The sequence below is a fragment of the Callorhinus ursinus genome, unplaced genomic scaffold (assembly GCF_003265705.2).
Source record: "Callorhinus ursinus isolate GAN/ISIS: 27379988/994484 unplaced genomic scaffold, GSC_fseal_2.0 scaffold19, whole genome shotgun sequence".
NCBI lineage: Eukaryota > Metazoa > Chordata > Mammalia > Carnivora > Otariidae > Callorhinus > Callorhinus ursinus.
The window spans coordinates 21,543,440-21,556,783 of NW_027397081.1; the positions used below are offsets into that span (position 1 = coordinate 21,543,440).

The 13,344-nt window shown below is 46.6% G+C and overlaps 1 protein-coding gene across 1 annotated transcript; it reads left to right on the forward strand.

Annotated features, from left to right (window-relative positions):
• The first annotated feature begins 420 nt into the window (after nt 1-420).
• PATE1 (prostate and testis expressed 1) lies at nt 421-1,643 on the forward strand. The gene is made up of 2 exons (XM_025893975.2): nt 421-677; nt 1,400-1,643. Exons 1-2 carry the CDS (start codon nt 554-556, stop codon nt 1,531-1,533), a joined length of 258 nt encoding a protein of 85 aa, XP_025749760.2. The 5' UTR covers nt 421-553; the 3' UTR covers nt 1,534-1,643.
• The last annotated feature ends 11,701 nt before the right edge of the window (nt 1,644-13,344 follow it).

The window sequence follows — 13,344 nt, forward strand, 5'->3', positions numbered from 1 at the left end:
AGGGTATCCGTGAGGCCCCACGGAGGTGAAGGGAACTGAAAGGAAGGAGGAGGTGCAGAGATGCCAGGAGGCAGGTGCCAAGGCTTTGGAGGGACAGAAAGAGCCTAGCGTGGCCCCAGGTGAACCGCACAGGAGGGAGCCCGTGTGCGGCAAGCCTGACAGGGGCCCCGTGCGGGGCTAAATCTCGGACGAAATTGCAGATTTCGTTTTGTTTTTTCTTGGCAGCACAGTGCATGAGCTATTTGTTGCTGATAACCACTACTACAGTGAGTATGAAGAGGACCTGATTATCTCCGTCTTAAGTTCATTCTTTTCCTTGCCCCGCCCCCTTTCTTTCCCCTCCCATTTTTCCCAGCCCAATCTCTCGAGACCATAAACGCCCGTCCCTCTCCTGGCTTAGCCTCTCTTCATAGAGGCAGATGCCCACACTCCACGGGCCTCTGGGTAAGCCTTCCCAGGACTCCAAGCCGACTTCCCATCTCAAAGGGGAGGCGGGTTTTCTCGTGGCAGCGGGAGGTCGCTTCTCATTTCCATTCCTGGTTTCCCGGCCCCAATGACAGAAATCATTCAGTGTAGGATGTGCCACTTGCAGTTTCCAGGAGAGAGGTGTTCCAGAGGCAGAGGAATATGCTCTGCTACAGAAGATGAGAGTTGCACGACTGGGAGGATTTTCAAGAGTAAGTTGGGGGACGGGGGTGGGGGAAGCTGACCAGACATAGGAGCCCTAGGAAACAGCAGGGACCTTATTTTGCCCCAGGCAGCCCCAGCCCCGGGATGCCTGATCTCTCCCTACCCCCATCACAGACCATCATGAAAAATAGGTGGAGGTGGTCACGGAGGGGTGGGGATCTATAGCTATGGTACCCGTATTTTGAGAAGCCTGCAGAAAGCAGGGAGACTGGGTGAAGAGGAAGAGGGGAGGCACAATATGGCCAGTGGAGAGCAGGTGCTTGTTGGAGTGGGGAGAGCAGCTCCTTGTCTGTCCATGCCTGGACCTTCATGGGGGTGGTTTTAAACTGTGGAGATAGAGGGGCCAATGTGAGCAATAGACTCGGGTTAAATGGCCCTCTCGGTTGTTCTTCGGTTCGTGCTAAGCGAACACTTGGCATTTATAACCCTGAGTTAAACCAGTGTTAAGATTCTCCACTGAAAACGTTCAGCTTTGGAAATCCCTCCGTTGCTGCTGTCATCACCTCCCAACCCCCAAGAACTTTTGCAAACTGTTCTGCCACTGCTTTCCTTCCCGGAAGCCCTCAACTTGCAACATCTTGCAGTTCTGCGTGTTTGAATAACAGAGACTTGAACTACACACAAGATTGTTCTTGTCGGCTGGTAGGGGCTGGTAAGAAGTTTCTTTGCGGAAGCCTATTTGCTAATCTGTTTCTCCTTCCTCCTGCAGAAGATGGGACTCTGTGGTTAACCTTCATGGGCTGCCTGAAAAACTGTGCTAATGTGGACAAAATAAAATGGAGTGTCTACTTGGTGAACTTCAGGTGCTGCAGGGGCTATGACCTATGCAATGAAACCCTGTAGATGTTGCTTGTCCTTTGGGGGCTCCAATCTCTGGATGACATTATTGCCTCAGCCTCCTCCCAATGATTTCCTAGAAAGCCACGTTTCGGATTGCAAACACGTGGTCCTGCCTTCTGCTTATGTGAGAAAAAGTCCTCTCCTTTTCTAGATTTTCCATCTTAGTCCCTGGTAGTGGTGGTGATGGAGTGGGGGGAAAACAAAACACTTTGAGAGTAAAACCAATGTCTCCTGCAGGTTCTTATGAACCTGTCACTTTGTACGAAAGTTGCTTCAGAATAAGAAGACTAGAGACGCCTGGGTGGCTCAGTCAGTTAAGCGCCTGACTCTTGATTTTAGCTCCGGTCATGATCTCAGTGTCTTGAGATCAAGCCCTGCCTCGGGTTCTGGGTTGGGCGTGGAGCCTGCTTAAGATTCTCTCTCCCTCTCCCTCTGCCCACCCCCCATCACACGCTCCCTCTCTCTCTCTCTCAAAAAACAAAAACAAAAACAAAAATAAGTCAAGCAGAGAGTCAACTATCATATGGTTTCACTTATTTGTGGAACATAAGGAATGGCATGGAGGACATTAGAAGAAGGAAGGGAAAATGAAGGGGGGAGTCGGAGGGAGAGATGAACCATGAGAGACGACGGACTCTGAAAAACAAACTGAGGGTTCTAGAGGGGAGGGCGGTGGGGGGATGGGTTAGCCTGGTGATGGGTATTAAGGAGGGCACGTTCTGCATGGAGCACTGGGTGTTATACGCAAACAATGGATCGTAGATCACCACATGGAAAACTAATGATGTCATGTATGGTGACTAACATAACATAATAAAATTAAAAAAAAACAACAAGGGAGATGAGAATAGGTCAATTCTTTTCCTGGCTTTCCCCCTTCTTTCTGTGGTAGGATATGTTCTTTTCTTTTCTTTCTTTCTTCTTTTTAAGTGTTTCTCTCTCTCGATATTATCCTTTTTATCACACTCCCACTAAAGCACATAACCCTGGCCTCGTAGGGAGGAGAGTAGCAAAGTGAAAAGAGATAGCTTGGGTCTTCTTGAATTTTGTTCACGAATGCTATTCCCAGAGTGAGGAGAAGGGTAGAGCCTAGAAAAGAATTTGCATCAGGAATTCTGAAGAGAGAAAGTTTTTCTGCCTTCTAGACATGAGACTCTCTTTGGGGGTGGGCGTGGGAGAAGAGAAGCGGGCATCTAGGGGGTCTAGAGATAGTAACTTGCACCCTGCTTGCCTGGCAACCTCACAGGAAGGCATCAACCCCTAGATTCAGAAGAGCTACAGGATACTTCCAAGGAGATGAGACCAGAAGCAGCCACACAAATATTCCCATGTGTCTAGCATGGCATGGAAGAAGCTGAAATCGGTGAGATCTGAGCAAGGCATGTGAGTCTAGCCACTGGACATCTCAACAGTAACCTCTGTACAGGGCTGTGCCCATGAGCAGATGCCTCCCCCCTCCCCCACCTCACGAACACTCAGGCTTTCCACTCTGTGTGGTTCTAGCACCCCGGGAAAAATAGGAGTGAGCATGCTCACGCACATGGAGACTGATTTCTAAGAAACTGGTAGGGTGAGGCCTATTTATTTGATTATATAAATATAAGCTCATTTTCCTATTTTTGTTGAACTGATTATAATTCATTACTGCCGCACATATTTTAATGTTTAGATTTGGTCAGCAAGAGTCACTTCAAGTTTGTTCCTGCGTCCTTTCAATATTCTTCATCGTTCTTGGAACATTTCCTTATATCTGCCCCAGCCAAATGTTCCAGGCTCATTTGGTACTTTCCCTCTAGGAAGCCCTGCTTCTTTTCGGCGGCAAAGTTATTTAGAAACCAAAATTGGGGTACTAGGTATGCACATGGCTCCTGGAGTGTCACTGCCCTTAGGGCTTCGCCGTGGCCAAAGTTGAAGAATACATGTGTGTATGTACACGTGCAAGTGTGCGTGTGCGTGCACACACACACACACACACACATGCACACTTCCATCTAGAATTTATTCTAGTTTTTTTTCTCCTGCCATATTTATAAATCCCTTCTGTGGTGCTGAGAAACTGGGCTCCTATTATCTTCAATACATTTCTTGTTTTGTTATTCCCCTCTGTACAAGACCGAGCTCCCATTGCCACCACCTGACCCCCTTGGGCTCCAGCATCCCCCCCGCAGGCTACTACCAGTGTTATCCCCATGTGCAGATACCCTCCCCGCAACTTTCAGGTGCCAAATCCTTTTTTGGGTCACCATGCACCCCACTTACATATCAATGTTCCTTACCAGCCTGCCACTGCTGTCCACCACACAAGTTGCCCTCCTCACGCAGCTTGGACTCCAATGACCAACTGGACCAAGTGGCCCCTGCTCAATCCACTCAGTCACCAACTGCCCAGGTTTGCCCACATCTACCACCAGAGCACTCAGCAGGGACACTCTCCTCGCCATAGCAGACTCTGACAATCTGCACCAGAGTGCGTGGACGTTGTCCTCACCCACTTGGACTTCCAATAGTCTGTGTTGCGCCTATACCCAGTAACCTCCTTCATGGAGATCTACCTTGCTCAGCCCAAATGGCTTTTAGACTGAATTCTTAGAAAAGGAAGCTGAACATTTAAAAAGTTTTTTTTTTCTGGGGCACCTAGGTGGCTCAGTCAGTTAAGTGTTGGACTATTGGTTTCAGCTCAGGTCATCATCTCAGCGGGGAGTCTGCTGGAGATTCTCTCCCTCTTTCCCTCCCCCAACTCGTGTGTGTGCATGCGTGGGGGGGGGCGCACATGCATGCATGCGCATGCTCTCTCTCTCTCTCTCAAATAAATAAATCTTTAAAAAGTTTTTCTATGCTGCTTTTTCATAGTTTCTATCATTTCCCTCATTTCTTATAGTTGCACTTTGAAATACTGAGTTTCTATCCATTTTGAAGCCATATTTTCCTGACATCCTTTTGTTTTCTGTAAGTACGGTGTTCAGTGCACTTGTCTCATAACATTATTATATGGGGTTTATTTGCAGTTTTCTTGTGTCATACATGCTTAAATTAAATGTGTTTTCCCGGGAAGATCTGCATGCTGGGGCTGGCGGTGGATGGGGGGAGCCTTCCTAACTTCATCTCTTGAAGGCATTGAAAGGAAAGTAGTTAAAGTTCTTCACCTCTCTAGAGCAACCTCTACAGTGATTTCTAAGATTTGCTACCTGCCATCCCCTTTCCCACCAGGATTCAAACTTTCTCTTAAAACTTTCTTGTTGCTTCCCTGCTCAATTTCATTTCTACTGACAGTTCCTTTCTTCCTCGGAATGGAACTCTATGTTTGTGGGAGGGATTTTAGTGGCATATTTTCTATATTTCTGAGATCTTTGAGGCCACCCTAGCAGATCCTGCTTTGGTGTATGGCACCTTCTTTTTGCTGTCCTAGGTATTCTGCCTTACTGGTAAGGGGATTTGTGGAGGTCCATAAACTACGCTGCTGTCTCTAACTTGTCCCAACTGGAAGACCACAGGCCTACCTTGATGGTCCTAAGCAAAGATTTAAAATCAGCCCAGGAAGTTTAAGGCAGGTGCTTTCAACCTCCAGCCTCACAGCCTTTTCCCAGTTGTGGCTTACTGTGTTCTTCCGGAGGCTATTTCCTCCTCCTGACGGACAGTGGGCAGGTTTTCCTGCCTCATCAATCTGTGATAGAACTATAACTAGAGAGATGCACCCAAAGTGCTGAAAGAGTACAAATAATGTTTATGTTTCCAGTTTTTCTTTGTCACTGTTAGCAGCACCCTCAGAATAAATCAGGCGATCCATACGTCTGTGTTGAATACTTACAGGGCATATTTTGAAATATTCAGCAGTTGTTTCAGAGCTCTGTCCATAAAAAACATGAGATCAAATAGTAAGCCCTGGATCATATAATATATCAATATAGAGTATATCATATCTCTATATGAGGTTCTGGAGCCAGCCTCCTAGTATTTCAGTCCAACCATGACTGGTGCAAAATTTGTGAGCAGAACAAAAGTTTTGAGGTGTGGTTTTCTGAGAACTGGTCGATCATGAACACATTTCTATTGGGCTTCTATGATTTTACACACATTTCTACAAAAGAAACCCTGTTTTCCTACTATTAATAATCCTCCAGATTTCTAGTTCCATAGAATTGGTTTGTCTTCCTTTGATCAATTTTTCCAGTCTAAGTCTGCCACCAAGTAAGGAATCTGTGGCCAGACGAATGTTCTGGACTGGAATCTAGAACTAGAGTACATGTTCAGGGTCTGTCTTCCCTCATTGTTTCCTCTACTTCCTATCCCTTTCCCCCCCAAAATGTGAAGAACAGAGATGTACTCTACTTAAGCAAGAAAATTAGGAGGTGATGGGGTATTGTAAATGGGGCAATAGGGGAGTCAGAATCTCATGGAAATCCAAGATGGGAAACATAATAGGACGGGCTCCAAAAGATCAGACCTGGAGGGCCAGTCTGGGTATGAGGAAGCTCTGGGGATTTTGCCACAATGGTTTATGAAGCTTCCCTTCAAACTCAGCTATAAAATTGTGCCAGTGAGTCTCCTTCTCTCTGTATCACTCAGTGTCTATCTGCTAGTCTTCCTGCTAATGGTCACCTTCTTCACCTTCTATATTGTTTCTCTTCTCTAATTTGAAGTTTCCAATTTTGACTGGTTTGGGACCATTCTAGGCACTAACCACACATCATAGTAATGCCTCTGTGAATCACTTCATTGTTGGAATCTACAGCCAGCCTCTCCATTCTATCCATATAAATGGAATAACCAACCCTGAATGGAAGTGTCTACCATATTCTCTCCTCAAGATGCTAAAGTATAATATGCCTGCTAACATGACACAATCTGGGGCAAATCCCAGCATACATATATTGCAAATATTTCAAAATTAATTTGAATTTTAAAATGTTTTATTATATCTATGTAAATACAATGTGGTAGAAAGCAATAAGCAATTATAACCCTGGATCAGGAGGGAAATTACTTAACCTGGGATAATATTATATTTGTATATATAATTATTCAGTTAAAAAAGAAATATAATAGTTTCTGTAGATTCTAACACATAGGAAGGCAAACATGGTAAAAGAAAAGTTTAACCTAAAGTGAGCGAACAATAATTTAGGGATTCATTTTTGTCATTTCATAGCTTATTATTTTTGTTAGAACACTACAGTGAAGTCTGAAACTCATCTCCCCTTGACATAATCTGTTGCAGGGTTGTGCCAGTAAACACTCAGCTTTTTATCAATGAGTTCACTGAATGCAAGGTAACATTTAAATATTTTTCAGAACTGGGCGGTAGAGTATTCCTCACATGCCAGGAGACAGAGTAGTTGGTCGACAATGAGGCCAAGTGCTTATTCTGATGTTCTTGGCTTTGACCATGAAAGCAAGATAAGATCATTAGAAACATGGTAGCTTAGGGCTGTGTATCAGGTGTAGCTGTGGTCAGTACAGTTTCCCCAAAATGATGCAGGCACAAAGACTCTCTTGTCTAGTTCATTGACTATTCCTTTTGTGGAAGTTCGAGTTTTCTCACTTTACATTTACTTTCTCAAGCCCTTGCTTAATACAAGCTCTTCTTGCCCTCCACCAAATACTTCTTCTATCCTTCTCTCAAATATTTCTTCTAAAATGTCTTGTGATTTCTTTTTTTTTTTTTAAGATTTATTTATTTATTTATTTATTTGACAGAGAGAGAGAGGGAGACAGCGAGAGAGGGAACAGAAGCAGGGGGAGTGGAAGAGGAAGAAGCAGGTTTCCCACTGAGCAGGGAGCCCAATGCGGGGCTCGATCCCAGAACCCTGGGATCATGACCTGAGCCGAAGGCAGATGCTTAACGACTGAGCCACCCAGGCGCCCCTCTTGTGATCTCTTGTCCCTATTTCTATCCAGTCTACTTCCTCTTGATTTTTACTCAGAAGCTATACTAGAAAAATACTTTGTTCTCTTTGACAGAGATTTTACCCCAGATTTAGCATCAGAACTTAAGGACAGTTACAGATCATCAAGCGGTATCCAGTGGTAAAGACAGAGGAATCCAAGGAGAAGGCAGAGATGGGTGTTCCCATTTTCCTCTTAATGAAAGCGCTGACACAGGAAATACAGAGCTCCCATGGGTAGATCTACTGGGACAGAGTGCAGAGTAGGGTCTGTGTTTTGAGATAATGTGCGATGATGTTGCCATTGTGTAGGGGAAGGGCAAAGATTACTGGGAGAGATAGTTTAACTTCATTCACCATTTATTTATTTTGGTTGGATTTCATCATGTTGAAGGTAATCTAAATCTTCTCCATACAGCATTGACTTATCCAAATTATCCTTTCCAGTATTACACATGTGTTTATTAGTGCAGCAATGTGTTTCTCTCAGTAAGTCATGGTATAGTTGGAACATTCCCGCTTCACAAGCTTTACAAGACAGTTTTGTAAAATGAAACAGATATCTCCCTAAAGAGAGGAAAAAAAGCAAATGTGATCACCTTGCTTAATCAAACCGTCTTCCCAGCAATAACATCTTTCCAAAACCTCATTGGTTTTCTGTGGATGGGAAAGAGCCCCAAAGCTGTGCCTACATCTCATCTAGGTCTCTCTGGACAGGATCAGGCAAAAGCCATCTGCCTCCCACATAGACTCCACCCAGGTGGGTGTATGGAGAATTCCACTTTCCCCAGTCTCTCCTGTGGTTTCAAATTCCCTCCACACCTTGACTGCAAGGAAGGTGGGCACCACTGGTAATATCTTGTGTCTCTCTTTAATCCCCACTTACCTGTAACTCGATCCGCATAGTAATAGTGCTCTGTGGTACAACTCCTGTTGTATGGCAGGAATAAATTAAACTTCCAGCAGCGTTTCAAATGACTACGGCATTTGAATCCATCAAAGAAATCACATTCATGGCAAAATCGAATCCCTAAAGAAACGAGGAAAGATTGAAAGCAGAGCGCTAGGGAAGGTAATTCTGCTTCAGAAGCCTGCCCCACCTGTCAACATTTACACTGGTGAGGTGTAGACCTCATAAGAAGGAAGTTGATATCTTTCCCAACTTCTGCCAGGGGTCCTTACTCCCTTGAGATGGTGACAACCATGACCCCAAGGATTCAAGCCTCCTCCCTCTTCACCCAAGAATGGGGGCAGAAAAAAGACAGAAGAGCAGTGAGTGAGAGTAGAATACAGTCAGGGAGGGTAGAGAGACAGTGTTTGAAAAGATCAGGAATATCTCCTCTCATTGTGGCATTATCCAAAACCTGTGAACCAACTGCACCATACATTTCGATTTTGAGCCACCGTCCTCTGTGAAAAGAAGAAGAAAAATTCTCCTTGAGCCTTTTTACAGCAGCCCAAAAAGTCAAGGTTAGAAACCATCTCCCTTTCCTCCCCTCATAACATCTCACCACCCATCACTGCCTCCCTCACCAGGCTTTACCTTCATCCATGAAGACCAATGTGAATATGCCCAGCAGAAGCAACTGCAACAGTCTGAGGCTCATTCCTTAGATGGTCCCAGTGGGAGGCTCCAGCTTTATTTATTCCCATCACGTGCCCTCAGGCATCCCACTAGATCACAGAATCATAAATTTCAGATCAAGCCACCTGAATCCTCTCTACAATGTTCCCAGAAGACGGTACATCCTGTCTGCATTTGCATTCCTCCAGATACTTACAACTCAGCCCATCCAGACACCCCATTTCATTTTATTAGATCTAGCATAAGGTACTAATTAACACTGGCAGAGAATCTCTCTCGCTAGTACCTCTTCACTTCGCTTGTAGTTCTGGATGTTGGCCTACAAAGAGCGTGTCTAACCCCACATCCACAGGACTGCCTTTCACATATGACAAAGCTGGGATCACTGAGCATCTGTGAGGGAATTGCTCAGTCCCTTTCAAGTAGAACCATCTGGGACACTGGCCTCAGTGTGACCTCCAGCGGTACTACACCCCTGCCAAAGTGGGTCATCAGGACCAGAGCCTGATACTCCAGATGTGGTCCGACTACCCAATGTAGCACCCCTCTGAGAGATGGATGGGACACTTCAAGAAAGAGGGGTGAAGAGGTTTAGATGATCTGTTTCCCTTGAGCTTTATTCATTAATTTGTCCAAGGGAGACAAAGACCAGAAATGGTTACAGTGGGAGAGACTTACACTGGGGATGATGGGGAGAGAGCAACACATATTTGGATTAGTCACTAGAAACGGGGTATGAGGGAAGGAAAGCAGCAGGGAGGCCTGGAAAGGAGTTTTCTCATCAGTTCTCTGCCTTTTTACCTCCCTCTTTCAACTACTAAGTGTCACTTGATTAGTGAGACTTGCCAATGTACTCATGGGTAAACAGGAAATATTTGGACATATGTGCAAAACTCCCTGACCATGCTCGCCATGTCCCTTTCCTGTTTTCTCCCACATGTTTAACCTGGTTTGTCATTTGAAGGCTTTTCCTTATTTATGTTTCTTGTTTCTTTCCTCTCTCAAGGATGAAAGTGCCATGAATGCAAGATATTTCTGTGTTGTGTTCACACCTAGAAAGAGGCCTTGCACCTATGAGATAATCAAAACTATCTGGTGAAAACATGAATGCATCATTGGCCTGGTTAACCTGAGAGGCACAATAATTCCCAGTTCACAGGATGACACTCCATGCCTACCTTGTGGTTGGTGGTCACCACAAAGAAGACAGGCATTGATAATGGCAGGTTCCCATCTTGCGGGAAAGAGTGAGTGTGGGGCCCATTTATCTTGAGTGGACTCATTCTCAGACAGAGCCAGACACAGGCTACCCCAAGTGTGATCCCCCACATAATCTTCCCCCGCACATCTGGGATGGAAGGTTAAGTGTGCTACCTGCCTACTATGCAATCTTAAACAAGTTACTCTCTTCTCTGTGCCTCTGGGACCTCACAGGTGGAAACAAGGACTGCCAGAGGTACATCAGATGTAGTTGTTAGGACTTAAGAAATTCACATATGAAGGGGCACCTGGGTGGCTCAGTCAGTTAGGCATCTGCCTTCAGCTCGGGTTGTGGTCTTGGGGTCTTGGGATCGAGCCCCAAGTCGAGCTCCCTGATTGCTGGGGGAGTCTGCTTGTCCCTCTCCCTCTGAATCTCCCCCTGCAACACATACTTTTGTTCTCCCTCTCTCTCTCATAAATAAAATACATATATAAAAAAAAGAAATTCACATGTGGATAATGCTCAGGAAGACCCTACTTAGTGTCAAACATTCTTTAGGCATGTATGCACTTGATTTATTTGAATTCTCTGAACAATCGCACAGGTTAGAAAGATTTAACCTCATCTTCCAGTTGAAGCCCAAGGGCACTTAGAGAGGAAATATTTTTCCCCAGGGAACAAAGTGCGTATCTGTTTGATTGGGTAGGCCATTATCTTTCCATTACCGTTTCCTTCTCTTTACAATCTGGAGAAGGGTTCCCAGGATTGGAGATGACTGTGGGGAGAGAGGAAGGGAGAACAGGTAAGAAAAAGTCTGTCTCCATTAAAATATAAAATAAAAAAAGAATCTCTCTCTGCCTGGCAGAGACAATATTCACAAACTAACTCCCACTGAAACTAGGGCGTCCTGCAAGCCTGCCTGGGATCTAAGGGACCACATTCATGAGTCTGGCATTGGGAGCATGTGAGACACAGGCACCAATCCATGGATAGAAGTCCGGAGGGTCTGAGTTGGGAGAACCAAGCTTATGCTTGGAAGCAAAGGACCCCGTGTTCTGGCTGGGAAGATGCCCCTGCACCATGATCTGGGCAACCAGGGATTAAAATCGGCCATGAATTCCAAGCTTTGTGCATCGTGTCTCTCTCCTTGTGTTCATCCAGGCAACTTTGAACAACATTCTATTTGAAATAGAAGTAACAGAAATTGTGGAAACACACCAAACTTCTAAGAAGTACATAAAACTCCCTTTGTGCTTCCAAATCTGAGAAAAACTGTGAACATTTGCCATTACCTCCATACGAGAATACTTCTGTGCATATACCACAAGTTCACGTTCCTAACAACTGTCATAGTTGACACGGTATGTGTGAGGTTGTGATTTGTTATTGTGGGAAGGGTGCCTTTATCACCGGACCTCTCTTCCCCTCCTAGAATGTGAGGCCCAGAGATGGCGGGAGGTTCAGGAGCTGGTGCCCTGGTAACTCCCTTTAAAAAGGTTAACACCAGAGTCTGCCTTCCAGACTCAGCCAGAAGCTTTGGCCAGCTGCTTAGCCCTTCAACACCTCTCACCTGAGGATCTCAGCGTGGGCCCCAGACAGACCTTGGACACCTGTGGCCACCTCTCCCTCCCACAGATAGAGAGGATGTGCTCTGTAGCCATTCTTTCCTCCCGCCTCCATATTTGAGCCCTGGAAGCAGGTTCCCAGCCCTCCGCGCTCGTGGAGCTGAGAGTCTGCACCTTCTCCCCACTCTCCTGGCTCCTGTTCAAAGCCCTTCCACCCTGCTGTCCCTTCCTCCATGGGAGGTTGTAGGACATGCTGTCCTGCTCCTGCCCTGCTCTTGCCCTGGCCAGAGGCTCACTCTCTACCCATGCTCTGTGTCTGCAGATGGAGAAGGCAATGGACTTGAGTCCACATTCAGTTCCTTTGTAGTCAGCCCGAGGTTGGGCTCACCTTGCCCCTGCAGGAGGACCCTGAAAGGGCAGGGGATGCAGGGAAAAAGAAAATAAAAACAGAACCCACCTCCCCACCGCCCCCACCGATCCCAAAGAAAGTTCCCTGCAGTCAGCAATATCCTCTTCCGCCAGTTCTGCCAACCACCAACCAGCACTTCCCTGGCCCTGCTCAGCAGGGAGCCCACCCGAGTGGGATCATCTGATCCCAGGTGAGCTCATGAGAAGAGGGAGACTTGCTCTGTGACAGGGCTCCCTCTGAGCTCCCACACAGGCAGGAAGAAGGAAGTGTGTGATGGATGTCCAGTCCCATTTCTTCTCCTGTGACCATTTCTTCTGCACGTGACAGCAAACCTGCCTCACTCCCAGGCCTGCAGGGGACATAGGGTCTGGTTGACTAGCTCTCCTGGCCTGCAGTCCTCCTAGGCCTGCCTCAGACCCACGCTCCCCCTAGCGGCTGGACCCACCCCACCACACTGCCTTGCATGGCTGGGTCTCAGCCCAGAAACCCTTGGCCCCCTCCCCCTTCCTCAGCCCAAATCAGCCTCCTGACCCAGCCCCACTTCCCCCTTTAACTGTCCTCCAGACTTTCTAGCCATGGGCGGCCTGGAAGGTACCATTTTCCCAAACGAGTGAATGAGTTGGGCATAGAAGCCACAGAGCCCCATGTCTTTCTTTTATGCCTAAGAGACAGGACTGAACTGAAATTTCGTGACAATGTCAAGGCAGAGGGAGATCCTGAACCGGGTCCTCTCAGCTGTGAAGTCAGGGATCATGTCTGACCGGTGACAGAAGCAAGGAACAGGAATTCGGGCTCAGACATGGATTTTTGGTCACCCCTTCTCATTGGTTCAGCTCCTACCACATGTGCTGCTTAGGACCTTAACTCACCTAACATAGTTGACAGGGGATCGATTGTGGGGAGGCCAGGAGTAACGATGGACTTCTTCACCGGGACTCCTCCTAAGCTTTCTGCGTGACCCCCTTTCCTGAGGTTCTTCCTAGATGGCGTCAGCAGGATTTCAGTCTCCAAGGCAGAGAGGGCTTTGCCCTGAGGCCATTCCCCAGAGCCCTGTTCCACTGCCCCAGCCTACTGCCTTCCAGCCCCTTGCTCCGGCCATTGCCCACCACATCTTGGAGTGATTAGTACAGGATGGGAGGCTCCCGTCAGCCACCCCCAAACAGCAGTTCTAG